General features: G+C 41.6%; 1 protein-coding gene across 1 annotated transcript in view; it reads left to right on the top strand.

The window, feature by feature from the left end:
- The first annotated feature begins 13,824 nt into the window (after positions 1-13,824).
- The window catches only part of PLXDC2 (plexin domain containing 2), a 234,880-nt gene continuing 230,779 nt past the window's right edge, over positions 13,825-17,925 (top strand). The window contains exon 1 of the mRNA XM_048950495.1: positions 13,825-15,625. Within this exon, the coding sequence (XP_048806452.1) occupies positions 15,517-15,625 (109 nt within the window). The 5' untranslated portion in view covers positions 13,825-15,516. The remainder of the gene's footprint in view (positions 15,626-17,925) is intronic.

Genomic DNA, 17,925 nt, shown 5'->3' with positions numbered 1-17,925 from the left:
AAATGAGCAGTAAGATATGGTTAGTTTAGAAACATAGTGTATTGAATGCATGAACATTAGTAATCTATTTGGTATTCACATGGATATGTTAGCAAGAAGTGGACATTAATAAGCACTACTTACAATTGGCCTCTGATGAAACTGTGTATTACAGCTACATTAGTAGTTAAAGTATACAGCATGATTCATGTAAAGTGTTGTCTGGGAATTAATAATAAAGTGCTTTTTTTTCCTTGTAAAATGGAAGCTGTGTTCATTGTAACAACATGATCAATCGTGCAGTAAATGCAGAGGTAAGTAGGACTCTCAGGGTTATGTGCTACCCTGAGATTATATGCAAAATCTCTACTGACATGAGGTAAATCATAAGGATAGAGGACTAACCTCCAAGGTATTTTAAAACCTAAGCACAAATATCTGGAAGAGAAAAGGAATTAAATTTTTCTGCACTTCCTGTTTATCTGCTTTACTCTTCAGGTGGATCTTCTGGATGCTCAAGAAAATTCAGGGGCCAAAATAGTCTCTAATTCAAAAGGTCTGATAACTCATAATAATTTCCTTTGCATATCAAGGCAATTTTTAGAGGAGCATTTAGTAACACTTCAGCTGCTACTTTAAAACACTCTAAAATCTGCCTATGTTATTTGCTTTCAAGATCTGTTTCTCAGAAAACTGTTTGAAAAGCAGCACTATAAAAGTATCTCTGCATTGTGTAGTTTACTTATTTTGAATATCAGAAACATGCCAATTCAAATGGAGTTGCCATTGAAGAGTCTGGGTTGACTTTGTGGACAAATGTAGCCAGCAAACAACTTTTTGGGTTGCTTGCTTTTTTGCTTTTGAGATAGATGTCATTTGTAGGGACAGGAATCATGACAGACTGCCTTAGTTTAAAATTCATGCAAACACATGTCCAAAAGGCCAGGATTGTTGCAAAGACCCACAGTGCTATAGTACACACAAAAACATATTTAATGACTCTCTTAACTACTGAATTCAAATTCATCAAAAATGTTTGAGAAAAAAGAAAAAATAGTCTACATAAATTCTCTTACATTTAACCCTTTTATATAATTCGCTTCAGGTTTCACAATATTTTGGATTTAATAATGTGTGATTAGTGAGAAAATATTGGTATGTCTGTATTTTATACTGTGAAATTATTAACTACGGAAGTAGTAGAGTGCCACCAGAAAGGAACACCACGCCACTTTTCCATTTCCTTTATGTTAAAATATTAAATGCTTTATGTAGGACACAAAACAGATTTGTAGGAGGATCCTGTATATCAGAAGATATTTAGTCCTTCTCTGACACCCACGTGACACGTTTGACACTGCCAGTACTGTAAATCACATAGACAGCCTTTAAGTTTAACAAAGACATATCACTATTCCCTTAGAGCCATACTTTTTTTGGTGATAACACTCACTACTTTACACAGCAGCCAACAGAACTCTGTATCAAACTAGATCATTGTGTGAGCAGAAAGCAAATGCGAAGTTTTCAATTTTAAAACCACTTCTGCTGCAGTACAGACACAACAATGCTTGCTTTCAATAGCTAAGGGGAAAAAACACAGATTAATAGACATACCAGTCAAATTGCTGTAATTTCCAATCCAGTAAAACAATGGCAATTGGCCCAAAGGAAATGCCCAAAATATTTTATTTCAGTTATGTTGATAGTGAATTACACATTGGGAACTTTTAACTTTAATGATTAAATTTAAAAAGGAGAAAACAAAATGCCACTCTTGCTAAAGGTATCTTGTCTGGTGGCTAGATTTAGGAAGTAATGTTTGAGAGGATAAATTCAATCTGTATATGTTCAACAGCTTTCTGTAAAATTCATTCCTCTAGCAATGTCCTAAGGATCTAAATTGTAAATTAGCTGGTTTAAATTTCATTTATGCATAATGTAGAACTATTTGCTGTTCACGCTTGTGTTTGTGCATTTTATGAGTTATACGTATGTATTTTATACCAATATGCATTTTAAATTTTATTTTGGGGTGCATGTTAAATGCAATTTCAAGTGGTAGCCTAGTGAAAAGAAATATTCAGTTTGATTACTATTTATTTAATGTTATTTTCTTTTAATTATTTTGTTATGCCGTAAGATTTTCTGTATAATATTTCAGCATAAAGTAATTCTGCACTGTTGCTGTTAAATGCTAATGGCAGGCCTTAAAGAATAATAGAAATAGATCATGAAGTTATCTGCAACATATAATTACACATTCAATGACCCAATCTGTGCTGTATTTCTGCACAATGTATTTGCAATTAATCAAAAGGAATAGGTATAGTAGTTCTGAAACTAACATAAAAATGCCAGTGAATCATCTATCAAGCCTTCCACCAACCCTATTCCAACAAAGTATATAGCTCATGCACCATTTTAAATACATTGCTAATTCCAGACCAGTACTATAATAAATAAGGTTATATAAATGGTTTAAGATAAGCATAGCCATGTTTTTGTGTATGATTGGGATCAGCATGGGTTGACAAAAGTACTTTTTAGAAAAGATGCCATACTCTAATTGGTGATGATGTGAAATGGATGACAATAGGTATTCTGAAATGTCAGAAGTGTTCTGTAATGAGAGTGGCATTAATGAGAAAATATTAATGCGCAAGCTCAGAAACACAAAATTCTACATTGTTCTATTATGAAATTAACTTTCTGTTAGTAGCAATGGACAAATATTGGCAAGTTTAACTAATCCCCTAAAAGCTGGCATACCTGCCAACTTTCCATTAATATCTATAAAATGATTATCCATGCAAGTTTTAGTTGTGAAGAGATATAATTAAGTGACAAAATTCAGACCAGTTTTATTGAAGGGAGTAACTGAAATTTTTAAGCACCCACCTAACTTTTAAGCATCTGGTGAAAGTAATTATTTAAGCTTTACTGGAAAACATCCTTAAATTTCACTGCTGTAATTTACCTCTTCACTGCCTTTAGCACTAGATGTCTGAGCTAACCTAATGACACAAATACTGCTCTCCAACTCATCTAGTACCCTTTCAGCCTCAGATCCCTGAAAGGAGGCTTAATTTCTGGTTCTTAGCCTTCATACATTTTCAGTAGTGATCCCTTGAAATCAAATGTGTCTTCTCAGGAGCCCGGATCAGTCTGCAAGACCCAGTCACCATAACAGACTTAAAGAGAATGAGTTTGTTATAAATATATATATATATGTATGTATATCTCTGGGAAATATATGTATATATATCTCTGGGAAAGAACATCTGTGCTGTGAAATTTTGTTATTTGGTTTTGTAGATAAGCTTGTAGCCATGTGCTGGAGGACTCTGGGGGGGAACGTTTCTCTTCCTTCTCAGGATTTCTCAGCAGTTGGCCTGACCGCTTCTCCCAAGTGGTCTACATTGGATTGCATCTTTGCCTGTGCCCGGCTTACTTTGTTTACCTTACAGGGACATTTAGTTGGTGAATTTCCCCCAGACATTCACCAGCGCAGTGTCTCGCTCTTTGCATACCCCTGCTCTGCTGGGACGCTAATCATGAGTCTGCACTGAAAGGGTTTGCCCAAGCCCACAGAAGAAGCACAGAGTTGAATTTTCTGGGCTTATGATATATACACTCTTTCTTTCATGGAAAAAGTGCATTTTTTTTTTCAAGTGGTCTTGGGTCCTAACTGAGCTGACCATACACTAGGGTCTGTACGTACAAGATGCTGAAACAGTAACCACAGTGCTTTGCTTTGGCTCCTTTGAGCCTAACGTCTGCAAAAGACCACAAACCAGTGAAAGACCACTTTCCCTTGATTCTCATCATCTATAAAACTGCTGTCCTCAGCTAACATCATCAGCAGACACAGCTGAACAAAGATTTATCTGAGTAGTAATAAATGAAATCATATTTTTTCCCCTAGCACTTTGTAACTTAAAGATGCCGGAATAAATAACATGGAGATGCTAATATCTGCAAATGAGAATATAGACAAGATGATGTATATACTTTTACATCTATTCATTAGTAGAGTACAGATGTGCAGATTGCCTAATGAGCAGAGTCAATTCAATGTATTATACACAGTCCACCAAATTCTGGAGTGATTTCTGCAGAGGTTAAAGATTTCGCCTAAGAGAAGACTCTATTTTGCATCCAGTTATAATTTTTTAAAATGTAATTGGAGATACTATGCTAGCAATATTCTTAATTGAAGATTTTCTTACAGTGTCCAGAAAGTATCTTTATTCACCTTCAGTCCTGATTAGCCAGACATTTTTTCTTTTGTTAATTAATTCATAAAGGTAAAAAAGGGAATTGGAACCTAATTGTATGATGCTGTATAAGGAACAGCTCTTCTAAATGGTACATTTTATGCCCTTTTAAAACCAGAATGTCTTAAAAGTACTCAGAAAAAAAAGGATTATTTTTTATCATTGATAGATATATTCTTCTTGTTCTGTTTCTAAACTTAGAGTACACATATAATAACTTTCACAGATAGAAGAAATTTGCACATACTTTTACACTTTAAAATGCAATTACTTTCCTGACAGCTTTTTAAATACATGATCAATTTGGCCGAGATCTGGGGAAATTGCTTTGTTTTTGTAACTACAGTAATCAATCAAAAAGTAGAATGAGAACTTTTATCATTGATATTTCAGGGCAATGGCTAAAAAAAATTGATAGCTGAAATTCTCTTTAGCAAATATTTTACTACACTTTTCTCCCTGAAACTCAAACATGCTTCTTTGTGATCTGCACAGGTGTGAAGACGGTTGTATCTAATAGCAAGAAATGACTAATGGCAACAGTACCCATATAGGTCAGATGCAGGATGCCTCTGTAAGACCTCTTTTCCTGCTACTTTAGTAATTTCAGTCATAGGTAGGTCTTTATATAGAACATGATTGAAATTATATAACTTTTCAGATTACTTTTGTCAGACAGTTAGAAACTTCTCACCACTAGCTGGAATTACCAAAGACTGCAATGAAGAATAAACACTTCATACAACAGAAGTCATCCAGAAAATGCTGATAATATCCAAGCTGCCCTTCTCCCTCTTTCCCTCCCACTAAGAAGCTAATGAGGGGCAGCTGTTATAAAAGACTGTAATTCAGCCTGTGGGAAGGTGGTAGGGGTGGGGAATTATGGATGTCTCTTGTGGTTGGAAGGATTTAATAGCCCTAGGGAGCAATACCTTGCTCATGGTAGGTGACAACAGTAAGCTAGCACAGATTGTATTCTCGAGGAAAGGATGAAGTAACGTATGGTTTTACCTGCAAGATGAGAAATGGTGACTCTGAGATCAAAAGACTTACAGAAATAATCTGTGCTGAATTTTAAGTTACTCAATAACATTCAGAGGCTTTATGTGCTATGTGTGTGGGTAGGGGAGGGATTGTTATGCAGATGTCATGGAATGTGTTCTCAACACTGATGTTTCATTTTGACATCTATCCTGAGTTATTTTATATATTTTTTAAGTGAATTTGGGCTTTAATGACTGCTTTTAAGCTTATATTTATGTTTTTTCTTGGTTTAGGTAAGAGAAAAAATGTTCAGTTTGTTTTTTCTCACATTAGAACTCTGTCTTCAGCATCTTTTCCAACAACAATCCTATACTGTGCTGTCACACTGTCCTGGTTTCCAGGGCCAAGCCAAATTCTGCTATCAGTTGCACTAATGAAATTATGAGGAAATCCTGATCCTGGTGATGAAACACTTGAATTGTGGAGAGCAGTTTTGATGTGTGTCTACAGTGGTGTTGTTTTTACTTGAATAGCTCTTATGGCAGTTTACTTTTTTCAGTTGTGTAGTAAAACACTTTTACTGTGGTTGGCTTAATTCTCAAAGCTTTTAAAAAAAAAAAAAATCAATTTGTTTCTTTGTAGTCAGTACACTGGAGCTGAAAGCCATAATGTACTATTACTTCAGGGTCACTGCCTAACTTCTGTTCACCCTTTTGTCCATGAATATTCCCTTGAGTTCATTACAGCAATCTAGTTCCTGGATTTTTTTTTTTTTTAATGCATGAGCTTATATATGGTTCTTAAATAACTGCTATCAGAGTTGTTAAGAACAATGATTGATCTTAGGTCAAAAACAATTTACCACATGCAGGAACACAATCCATTAGACACTTCACATGAATGCCCATTATACTGCAAAGTTTATGAGGAGAAAGATGTGAATGTTACAGACAGAGCAATACAAAATACATAAATAAAAACTGGTAGAGCACAGCATAGCACAGATCAGACATACTAGCAATTACTATTCCATCCTCTGGGACAATTCTGAGTTAAGTACCCACTGTTGTATATCATAACTTTTTTCTGCAAGAAGAGGAATAGCAGGAATGTTCGAAAACTCTGATGGGTGTGAAGATTTCAGCAAACACTAAGTCTGAAAAATTACTGAAAATGAACTTTTCTTGCTACAGAGAGATTTTAAGAGCTACTTAGAATAGTGCAAGGGAATGGGAGAACAGCATTGGAGGCAGCCCAAGGTTCCTGTCCAACCTTCCAAAGAAATGGTTGGCTGAAGGAGTTCCTTACAGGTAGCCCTTGACAGAACTGAGGATAGCAATCTATGCTGTTTATCTCTGTTGCCAAGTTTTTTCTCCTGGGGGGGAAGGAGGGCGGGGAAGGAGGGCGGGGACCAATCCATGTTGTATTTATCACAAGACATCTGAGTAGTAAGATATTTGTCTGAACACACGTACATCTGTACTCACCTAATTCATCTCTTATGTCATACTGAAAATATCTAACACGCTTCTTGTCAACAAGAAGCTCTTTTACATAGAGGCTTCTAGTACCTCTCTACTAAATTTAGATAAATGTACTGTTTTTCCTTCCTAAGAAACAGAGGTGGGTGGGAGGGAGGGATTTCAGCACGCAATATAATTTTTTTTAAACTGTAGTAGGTAGCATGCTTTGAAAAACATTTGGGGAGAACTAGTCTACTGTCAAATTTCTAAAAACAATTCACTTTAAAGACTTACAATCTCTTTACCATTTAAGTATGTTTGACACAGACATATTTGCAGTCTACAGTTTCTAACTTCTTTTGCTTCAAAGCATCATTATTTATGAGAGGAAGAAAAAGGTGAAGGGAGATGCAAAGAAAATAAAGAAGAGGAAAGGTGGATGACGGATTATAAAAGAGAGGAATTTCATTTACAGAACAGAGTTTGACTTGTGATGCTGTTGACCTGCCTTTTTAAGGTACGTTCCATAGTGGTGGAAATTTTCACCTACCAAAATAACAAATATGGTTAATTTATGGTAAAATCCTCAGACTTTATGCAAGGGTATCAGCTTTATGGACTTATTATTCTTTACGGAAAGGAACACGAGAGAAATATTTATTTTGCATAATTTGCTTGCCCTGTATTATTAAACAGCTGCTTCGTGCCTCGACAGTAATGTGGGCTGAGGAGAAACTGCAGGTGAGTTAAGACTTCATGAGTTAGGCCTCAGTTATTTTCACTCTGTCCCTAAGAACTAACTGCTTCTAAGTTTGATAAACTACAGCCTCTTCTTCTTTTGTTTTCTGGCATTCAAACAACAGTATTTTAAGAAGCTATTTTCTATTTTCCTTTCAAAAAAAAACCTTTTTGTTTCCAATCTGTATATGCATAGTCTACTTTTTTGCATGTACTGTTCATTGTGAACTAGAAATAAAATGACTTAATTTTTTCTTAATTTAGAAGAGCAACTTTGATGCTTGTAGCTGGCATGAGGCAGACCTGGCATGTTAGTCTTCTGTTTTTATGTCTGACTTGTATTAGGGAAACTTTTGAGTTTATATATAATTTAAAATTAAGCAGGAGTCTCCTTTCCTTACCATTTTAGATCTCTTTCCCTACTTCCATTATCTTGTAAGGCTGTGTTAAGATGGCTATAGTAACTTAGTCTTCTCTTCCCCTGTTCTTTATCTTGCATTAAGTAAATGCAGCAACACTGGACATTTTCTGCACTTATCTCTGGGATTTAGTGTTCTTCAATTAACATTAATTAAATAGCCCTTCTGCAAATGTTAATGTTTTCAAGACTGTTAAATGAGAAATACTAGCTGTAAATGCTTATTAAACTCCTTAATCTCTAAGTCCATACTGAAGTCTTTACAGGGGCTTTATGTGACCTAGCACTTATCAGATGTATTGACGTTAATAAAAATAACATTTGTATCCAGGATCACCTTCTCCTCCACGTTTTTGACTGCATTAGATGCATGCAGTACCACAAAAACAAGCAACATAAATAGGGTCATCTTGAGGTAAACATGTTAAGGTGTTGAATTGTTGCCATTGAGATTAAAAGAGGGTGTAATTGTCTCTCTCCACAGTCTAGACATCCAAAGAGGTTGTCAAGACTACAGCTACAGTTTACCAAGAATCTGCTTTTGCTCCATGGGGAAGGCTTAAACTTGCAGATCAAAGTGTCATGATGAACGCTTAGCTGGCATGGATTTCTGATGTGGAAAAATCATCGTGCTATCCTTCTCTAGACTGTAGCTCATCATTTCTCTCATTAGGTATGTGGCCAGGCTCCATGGTGTATGTGGGAGCAAAGACACATCTGGATGTTTGTACAGGGGCTAAGCTGCTCAGGGGAAGATCAGATCAGGGAAACCTCACTGCAAAGAGGAGTGGTAGCTGTTTGAAAGTAGGGATTACTGCTTTGGGCAAGCCTATTACTTAGAAGAAGAGTATGCTTACTTGCAGTGAAATAATTCTTGTTTCTCAGAGACAGGAACCACTATAGAATCACTTTTCAATCTGCAAAATCCAGGTAGTGACCACTTCAAAATAAGACAAAAGGAAACATTGATCTGCTTTAGCCTCTGACGGTTCCTAGAGTTTTCAACTTCTTGGAGACTTCCCTGGCAAAGGAAGTATTGCCACAAGTGGAAGGAAGAAGCCTGCTGTGTTATACTCTTCTCTGAAGATGTATTCTCTCTGTAAGCCTGCTATCAGCATGTGTCACAGTGGCATTTTGCAAATTTGCTGTGTTCCTACACACCAAATGTGTATTACTCATTTTAAGATTTTCCATCAGAACATATGGGAAAATATGCTAAGGTATTTGGCCCAGCTCTGTATAGAAGGTAATTCAGTCCAGTCCAGTGGAACCAGTTTTAAAAAAAAAAAGTCTCTGACAAATTTCACTCTCTGCTGGCTGATGTCATTGCCTCTGTGATCTTTATTGGCCATGTCCCTACTTGCCACCTTGGTGTGGTCTTAGAAAGCCTAGGTCAGGGATGAAAGCTGCTGACATGCTTTTGAAGCAGGTTTTAGGGCATACATATGCCATTCCTGTGTGAAATTCAGGCTCTGCAGGTATGTGGAAACCAGGAAACTCTTGCAGAGGTCAGATGAACAGAGAAGCAGAGACCAAAGAGGACCAAGGAATGAAAGGGCTGCATTGCAGCTGAAAAATCATCCTCCCCTCTTTGGAATTGAGAAAATCTCTTCCAAAGTGTATAGTGTAAATTGCCTACTTATTAAAACCACGCAAAGTAAAAGACATGGACTTGAGCATGAATTTGTGGTCTTTAACCAGGTTGCACCAGCTAGGAAGACTTGGTGATTTGTTTGCTGTTGGGGAAAAACTCCTCAATATTTCTCCTTGAAATTGGGCACATTTTTGTCAAGAACTTAGCAGAAGTATTACTATGAGTGGGTAGACAAGAGCGATGCAGGGAAAAATAGAAATCTGACACCATAAAATGTTAATGCACCAAAATCCTATACTGCTTTTCAAGAAGAGCACATGCAGTCTAATAGGACTTGTGTGCTTGTCTAAGCTGTGCAAATACCAAATAGATGTATGTTGGGCCAGAACAAAAGCAGGACTTACATGTTGGATGAAAAGGCAGGTAGAAAGGAAAGAGGAAAGGTCAACATTTAAAAGGAAAAAAAAAAAAAGAAAAGAAAAATCTTGTATTGCGAGACATGAACTTGTATTGTGGAGGCAGGGAGATGAGAATATGGAATACAAGACAGGATAAAAGTGTCTTACCTGTTGCATAACCCATCGCAGTGCCAGACACATAGCACTAGTAAAATTGGGTCGTTTTTTCTGTTCTTTCACTTTCACTTTTATTTTTGCTTACTCTTCTGTCATCCTTGAGCATCTTGTAGTTCTCCTACAGTGTTAGCGTAGCCTGCTGATCAGCACTATACGGTTAAAGTCAGCCCTATGACAAGCAATCAGGGTGCTTTCTGGTTCTTCTCTGTCCTTAGGTCCTGTAGCTGTCACTGTACTGAACATGATGAATGAGGTTCTCAGCCACAACCTTTGCTAGAGTTACAAGGATGGGACTTAGAACTCCCTGATCCTGTTTTGGGCTTTGCTGCCTTGTGGTTGTCAAAGCTGAGCAATGTCCCTAGAGCTTCTGGTCACAAGCAGGCACAGGCATTGCTTGGCACAGTATTGCTGCTGCCTGTGTCAATGTTGTTGCAAAGGCATATTAATTGAAGATCTGTGGGAACCATCTCCAATTCAGATAATTCCATTTCAGCTGAAGCTTTTTGTTTTCTCAATTTGGAAGGGTGCTTCAAAAACAAACAAACAAACAAAAAATCCTACAAAAAAAAATCACACTCTTAAAATTGTTACAGAGTTCAAGTAGGAGTTAAAACTGGTTTGAATTAAACTTCCTGTGTAACCTCAGACGTTATTCTGTTTTATGTTGTCTTGCTTGCTGAAATGTTTCTCTTTAATTTTTTTTCCCCTCAGCCACAGGCGCTTTATCACTACAAAAGATAATGAGACTGAGTTCCAGTGGCTACCATGCCATGAATCTGAACTGTCTCTTTGTACCCCTAGGAAGCACTCCATAGCCATAGATTGAGGCGGAAGCGCGAAGCAGTTCATGTGGGAGGTTTGTCATGCTGCTGTCCTAGAGATAAGCAGAAAGCTTCACTGAACAAAGCTGCACTAGCATTAACCACACAGCTCTTAGAGACAGCATACAGGCACATCCTAATTAATCACAATTATGCAAACTCATGCATTTGCATACAGCAGTGTGCACGGAGTTACAGGGAATTTGGCAGTGATGCCTCTTGGCTGTGACTTAGCCAAGAAGGGAACCTCAGCACCTGTGCACCTGCCCCAGGAAATCAAACAGAGAGACAGACTCTGCACTCCTCCAGCTGGGAACAAGGGCAAAAAAACAAAGGCTTGCTTAAGGTTGCGATGTAGCTTCTATTTCCCTACTTAATGAAGAAGATACCTTTCTGCTTTATACTTTCCACCTGAGATTTGCATGGCCCTTTAGCGATTCAGCTAAACCACTGTGCTCCTCCTTTGAACTGGGAGACTCAAAAGCAGCTGCCAGCTGGGCAGCACTCTTAATTTACAGTTCTAACACCTCACTTTGACCATGTGAAACTCACTGCCTCAGCCAGATTCCCAGCAGTGACACTACTCACCTTCCTGGGCCCTTCTCAGCTATCAGCAGAGCTCCAAAGGGAGGGAGGTGAATCTCAGTGCCAAACTGGCTGCAGGGCTTTGGGGTCTACGTGCAGCCTCCATCCGTGATACTCATAGCATTGAGCTGTGTACTGCTTGCCACATAAAGGCCATGTCTTCAATTTTGTCTCTGTATGGACCGATGCAGGAAGACCAAGTATTATTTATGACTCTAGAATTAGATGCTGCTCAGTTACAGAGGAAGATGGTGCTGTTATAATCTGTTTCTTATACTCAGGCACGATTGCCTGCAGCACAACTGCAAATGCAAATTCATTAAACAGGAAAACTCACTTTCATTTGCTTTGGAAGGGAATACAGAGATTCTCCCTGCTCTCCCAGATGCTGCAGGTACCTGTTAGTTCCTTTCTCCAAACAAACAGAAATCCTCCCCTGACTCTTCAAATTCAAAAGCAGATACCTTCCAGGCTGGTGCTGACTGCTTATGGCCCCCAGCTGCACCCATCCCAGCTGAATAAATAACAATATGTTAAAATGAGAAATGCTGAAAACTTTGCTTTTTGTGAGCAGCAACAATAAGATCAGAAGACACTTAGGTTGAAGAGACTGTGCTCATTTAACAGGAAAAAAAAATCTTAAGTGAATGTGTGAATGAGGGTGAGCACTTGAAAGTAGTATGATAATAGAGCACAATGAACGGGGAGAATGTTCCCACCCTTCTTTTCTGAATGACTGATGTTATAACCAGAGATGCTAGTGCAATGCATGAAGAGAAAAATATTAGGCAATATCATTATATGGTAAAAATGAAATCCTTCGTGTTGATTTCTATGGAACCAGTGCCACTGCAAGATACAGCCCAAGACAGGTGAGAGGAGTGTGAGGACAGAAGTACATGAAAGTAATGAGAAATGATCACAGGTACTGAATCCCAAGTGAATACAGCTCAGGAAGCCTTCAAGAAGATTTTCTTTCCAATTTACTTCTGGTTTATAAATAACAATGAACAAATATGCTTCTCTGAGATGAATGCCTCTCTAGCAGTGAGATCCTGTCATTAATCATTTATACATGTATCCTTGTTAGCTTTATTTTCAGTGCAATACAGTGTTTTACTTGTGGCTTTACACACAATTATGGCAAGATATAGCTATGTGCTGATCATCTTTTTGAATACAAGAGGGGCAGTGCAAACAGCCTTCATTGGAGGGCACCCTGAGGCACGAGGAGCACTGAATGCTGTGTGCCACCCTCTCGGCAATCATGCTGCTAATCTAGTGCGCAACTAGATGGAGCACTGCAAATTAGGGCTGCAGGATCAAGATGTTGCTGGCACTTTTATCTGCAGCTGCACACTTCAGTTGGCTATTGCTAATCGCTAACATACAGAGTTTTTGTCATCTGTCCATGAAGAATATACATCTGAAACTATAAATCTTCTCTGCAAGACTGAGAAGCAGATTGAAAATGAAAGAAAATTTGACTTGCCCTCATTTAGGCTTTTCTCAACTATATATAGAGGGCTTAAAGGATTTATTATTGTATAGTTTAGCAAGATGTGCACTTTTTCTTCTAGTGATTCAAGCCTTTCTTAACATTTACTATAATATTGTAATATGCTAATTTACGTTTCAAAAGAACAAAAGCATATGAAAACAGGCCTTGAACATTCTCCAGCTCTTACAGTTCTTATTCTTATCTAACAATGATCCTGACGAACAGCTGAGAGAGGCAGTTCTTCCTTGGCACTGACTTCCCACTCCTTCCAGCAAAGGCCAAAAGCTCAATAATACGCTCAGCAGCTCTGGTAAAACTTGGGGGAACTTTGGCAGTACCACTGAATATCAAAAAACTTTACTGGTATCAGCCTTCAGATATACAATACGTTGCTATTTATATTGTATAGCAACATACAGAGGTTGCTCCAAAAGTGATGCCTCCCATTTATTTCCAAGGAAAACATGACAGATACAAAGAGCACAATAACACTATTTGATAGAGCAAATTATCAGCTATAAAACACCATTTTTTGACATGGTCCCCACCATTAGCTATGCATTTTCACCAGCCATGAGCAAGAATCTGCCTGCTGTGCTTGTCAAAATCTGCACCAGTGGAGGTGACTAACTGTTGCCATCATCACTGCTGAAACTCCCATCACCTCAGTGCTCACATTCACTGTTTGGTCTCCATAAGCATTCAGCAAGTGTCAGTGAATGACAATGGGTGCCATATTTTTCACAGGGAGGAATTCAGTTCCACACCTTTGCTTCTTCTGCACTTCTGACATGATACCACTCTGTCAGACCAACCCTCTGCTGCCATCTGTCACATGGCAGCAATGTGTAATGGAATACTGGGGGGAAGATTCAGCATCTACCGCCATGCCACCAACATCTGCCTCTGACACTGTGGGACAACATCACAAAATAGGAGGCATTACTTTTGGAGCCACCCTCGTGAATTCTAATATTTTTGTTTATACCTCAAATACTTCTGCTTATCCTTCAAATATTATTCTCAAAACCACAAGGGTTCTGCTTTCATGGACATGTAAGCGCATCAAACATTAAAGAGCAAGGCAATTACAGTGGGGCTGATGAATTCTTAATCTCACGAACAGCAGTAAATTGAGGGAGAACACAGTCTCATCACTGGTCGTTCCTTTGTGATTAAGTATTAGATATCTGCAATGTCAAACATTCTGTAGCCCTATTTATTTGATTAATTTAATTGTCACTCTAATTAATTTAATTATTTCGTAGCAAGGGTTGAGAGGTGCATTCACGGCTCTGTAGGGAGCTCGGCTGATTCTCAGCTTCGTACTTCGCCGAGCGCTTACAAAGCCACTGCCCTTCTCGTTCGGCTGTGTCTGAGTGATGGATGCGCCCTCTGCTCGCTTCTGCCTCCGTGCCGCTGTTCGCAGATTAACACAGGGGATGGGAGAAATCACAGAGCGTTAAATTAAGCGTGTGGATACATTGTTGGAGGACGGACCCCTCAGTCCTTGCACTTTCGTAGCGATGAGCACACCTAAGCACCTCTGACTTGCGGAGGGGAAAGGAAGAAAAACAGAGGAGGGGTTTGCGGGGGGTGGAGAGGGAAGGAGGATGAAAGGAAGCTGGTTTCTCCGGAAGCCAAGTAAAAATATGGAGTAGGGGGAGGCAGTAGAGGGGTCTTGCAGGTTTGTTGCTCGGCGGAACGGACCCATCCTTACAAAGCAACTTCTGAATCTCCGGGAGAGGCTGGGCCCGGATCTCCTCGTCCCGCAGAGCGGCGGGTTCGTGCCGCGGGGCTGTGCGTGCCGCTCCACGGCCTCCCCCCGCGGCTCCGGGACGGCGCCTCCTGGGCCGAGCGGCAGCCGCGGAGCGAAGCGCTTGCGCCCCGCTGAGCTCCGGGAGGCGGCAGCGGGGGCTGCACCGGGAGCAGGGGAAGCGCCCGCCTCCCTCCACTGCACTCGGCCTCGCGCTGACAGCCGCGCCGCGGAAACCGCCCGAAAAGAGAACTTGTGCGTCCCCGGCTGCCGCCCCGCTGCTCGCATCCTCTCCTGCAGCGCATCCGCCCGCCCTCCGGGCGCTGCCCTCCCATCCTGGGGCTTGGGGCCGGCCCGCCTGCTCCGAGCCGGGAAGCTCTTTTCACTCAGAGGGGTTTTGTCGCTCGCGGTGTGCCGAGGGGAGGCACCGTCCTTAAGGCACCCAAGCCTCACCCTGCGGGGGAAGGGAGTTGGGTGGGGGCAAGCCAGGAAGGGAGGATCTCCGCGGCTCTCCTAAAATCAATCAGCAGGCTGCAAGGAGGAAGAGTTTGGCACTTCGCAGGCGAGACTGGGCTTGTTTTCCCCAGCGGGGATGCCGCTGAACTGAGAGCGGCCGCGCAAGTTGGGGGGACGGAGCCCTCCCCATCCGCCGCTCCCCAACCCCGCTCCAGCCCCAGCCACCCCTCAATGAGAGCTCCTGCGAGGGGAGGGCGACTCGGTGCCTGTTAGGGCTGCTTCCCCGCTGCCTGCCGGACTTCCACCCTCCGACGAGGAGCGGCGCGCACCCCGCACCCCGGAGAGTTGTCTCGGCAGCTCCGTGCTATGGCGAGGCTGCGGAGAAGCAAACTAGCCGCTGGATTTCTATTACTTTTCCAGTTCCTGAGCGAACGCTACCAGCTCGCCGGCGGAGAGACGCCGAGTCAGAGCCACGGTAAGTGAAGCTGGTACCTGCCGGGCAGGGCAGCACCAACGGGCCCGGGGCCGGGGGGGGGGTCCGCGCCGTCACTCCCAGCAGCACTGTGGGCCTGGGGCCGGAGGGAGAGAGCGCGGATTGGGGTTAGGCTCCCACTGCCCCCCGGGGTGACCGCGGCACAGGGTCTGCACCCCTCCTTCGCCGGCTTCTCCGGGTAGAGCTCCCCCTCGCTTTATTTATTTATTTGAATGAGAACTCGGGACTTTCCTCCCTCCACCATAAGTGGGAGCCGGTACTGTTTTCCCCAGTCTCTCCGTGCGACCTCTGTAGATTCCTTCCCGGCTCCCGAAGGAGAAGAAAGGGCTCTGCCGGGAGTCGAGAGAGGCTCCGGGAAGCCCGAGGCAGCGGGGGAGGCGGGCGGGGTGCCCGGTTCCCCCCCCTCTCCACAGCGGCGGGGCCCCACTGCAGCCCCAGCAGCGAACCGTAGGAGGGGAGGCAAAGTTTCCCTCCTCACCCGCTGGGAGAGCCAGCGGGCACTCCGCTTCCCTGCTACTTGCAGCTTTCCCTGAAAACCAAGCGCTGAGAGAGGGATCTTGGAGCAGCCTCCGAGGGCTGTGGGAGCTGTTAGTTTAGAACGAGAGGTTTGTCCTGCTGCCTAAGTTTGGTTGCGGTGGTATCAGGGTCCTCCCGGAGACACCTGTTAGTGCGTGGCACACAGCACCTGCGGTGCGTTTCAGCGGGGCTCCCTGCTGACCGCCAAAGCCTCAGCGTCCCGCATTCCTGCGCTGCGGAGTGGAGAGTTACCGAGGGAAGATCAGTGCGTCTGCAGATAGGTATTTGAGTAGCGAGTGAGGAAAAGCTCGGTTTTGCACACCAGGGGATCTTGCTGCGGCACCTTCTACCTTGTATCTATGTATATGTACTTGTAAAAGCTCTGCTTTTATGGTTGAAGTACCAGCCAGTTTTATACCAGCTGAAATATGTCTGTGGTGTACCAGAGCTGCCCCTTCCTCCTTTTCTGTAAGGTCTGGTACAGACGTGTGGCATTCTGTGGTCACAGAGTAAGTGCCCCAAACAGGAGAGCCATGGGAGCTCTCTGCAGTGCCAGCTGAGACACCTGCCAGGCAGAGGGGACTGTTCCCAAACAGGGGCCTATTGCTGGGTTGGGAATGGTTAAAAGGCCAGGTAGCTCAGCAGGTTGCTAGGGGCTCATATGGCATGTAGGGCTGAGGGAAAAAGCAGACTGTCCATGCAGTGCTGCAAGATGCGTGTGGCTGTTCACAGGGGTTTGGATAGCAGTTGTTGGTGTTTGGTAATGTTATTGGGTGAAACGAGCATGGCTGTGAGAGTACAGAAAGAAGATGACTGTGTTGTGTGGCAGAGGACTAAGTTTACAAAGTTTATTCACTTATTGCCATCATATCTTTAAAAGAAAGTCTTGTTGCTGACTAAATGAAATACGATTTATCAGTAGACAAAGAATAGCTGCTTGTTACTCAGTGAGGCTATCGAGTTGTAATAGTCAACAAGATCTGTGCTGGGGAGGTGCTCAGCAGAAACTGCACCAGCAGCAACCTTATCCCTAAGTCATTGGTTAGTGCCTGGTATGTTGCTGAGCACAAGGGGAAGTAGCAAGGAGTTAATAATAAGCAAATGTTACCTTGACATGTAATGCATTCTGAAGAAAATATATGAAGAGATTGTTGCCTTCTGCTGCTAAGGTGGACAATCTCATGCCAGTTCTGACAGATGGGTGTCTATAACCATGAAGTCTTTTCCTTTCCACCTTGAATAAAAAAGTTTACATAATGACAGCAACACTCAGATGTCATTAATGTAATCAGAGTCACATTTAACATGTTTTCATCATTACAATTTTAAAAAGTTTTTAATATATGTTGCTTTTTTACAGTATATAACTCAGTATATAGATTGTGTCTAGCCAGTAAGTAAAGGATTATTAAATAAAGCTGGAGGGACTCAACTTGAGGTTATGTGAGCCAAAATAAAAAAAGAGTTGTTTCAAAGTTTCGCTCTATTTAGCATCCAGTGTATCTCTTTGGAGTAACTCAGATGAAACCTTTGAAGAATTAAAGTAGAAACCAAATCTTTGAAGTAGCTGCAGTTACTTAATGGGAAGCCAGTTCTGATATGCTCAGTGGCAAAACACCATATTGAAAGTGAATGAGATTAACAGTCAAGAAATGCAAATGTTAAGTATGCCCTTAAGAGCTAGAACCAGGAGAGGGTTTCTGAGGATGGCACCAGAGGGCTACGACACTGCTTCAACAGAAACTGGGGGGAGGAGTGGGGGGGAG

This window comes from Lagopus muta, chromosome 7 (assembly GCF_023343835.1).
Source record: "Lagopus muta isolate bLagMut1 chromosome 7, bLagMut1 primary, whole genome shotgun sequence".
Taxonomy (NCBI): domain Eukaryota; kingdom Metazoa; phylum Chordata; class Aves; order Galliformes; family Phasianidae; genus Lagopus; species Lagopus muta.
This window is presented reverse-complemented; position numbering and strand designations above follow the sequence as displayed.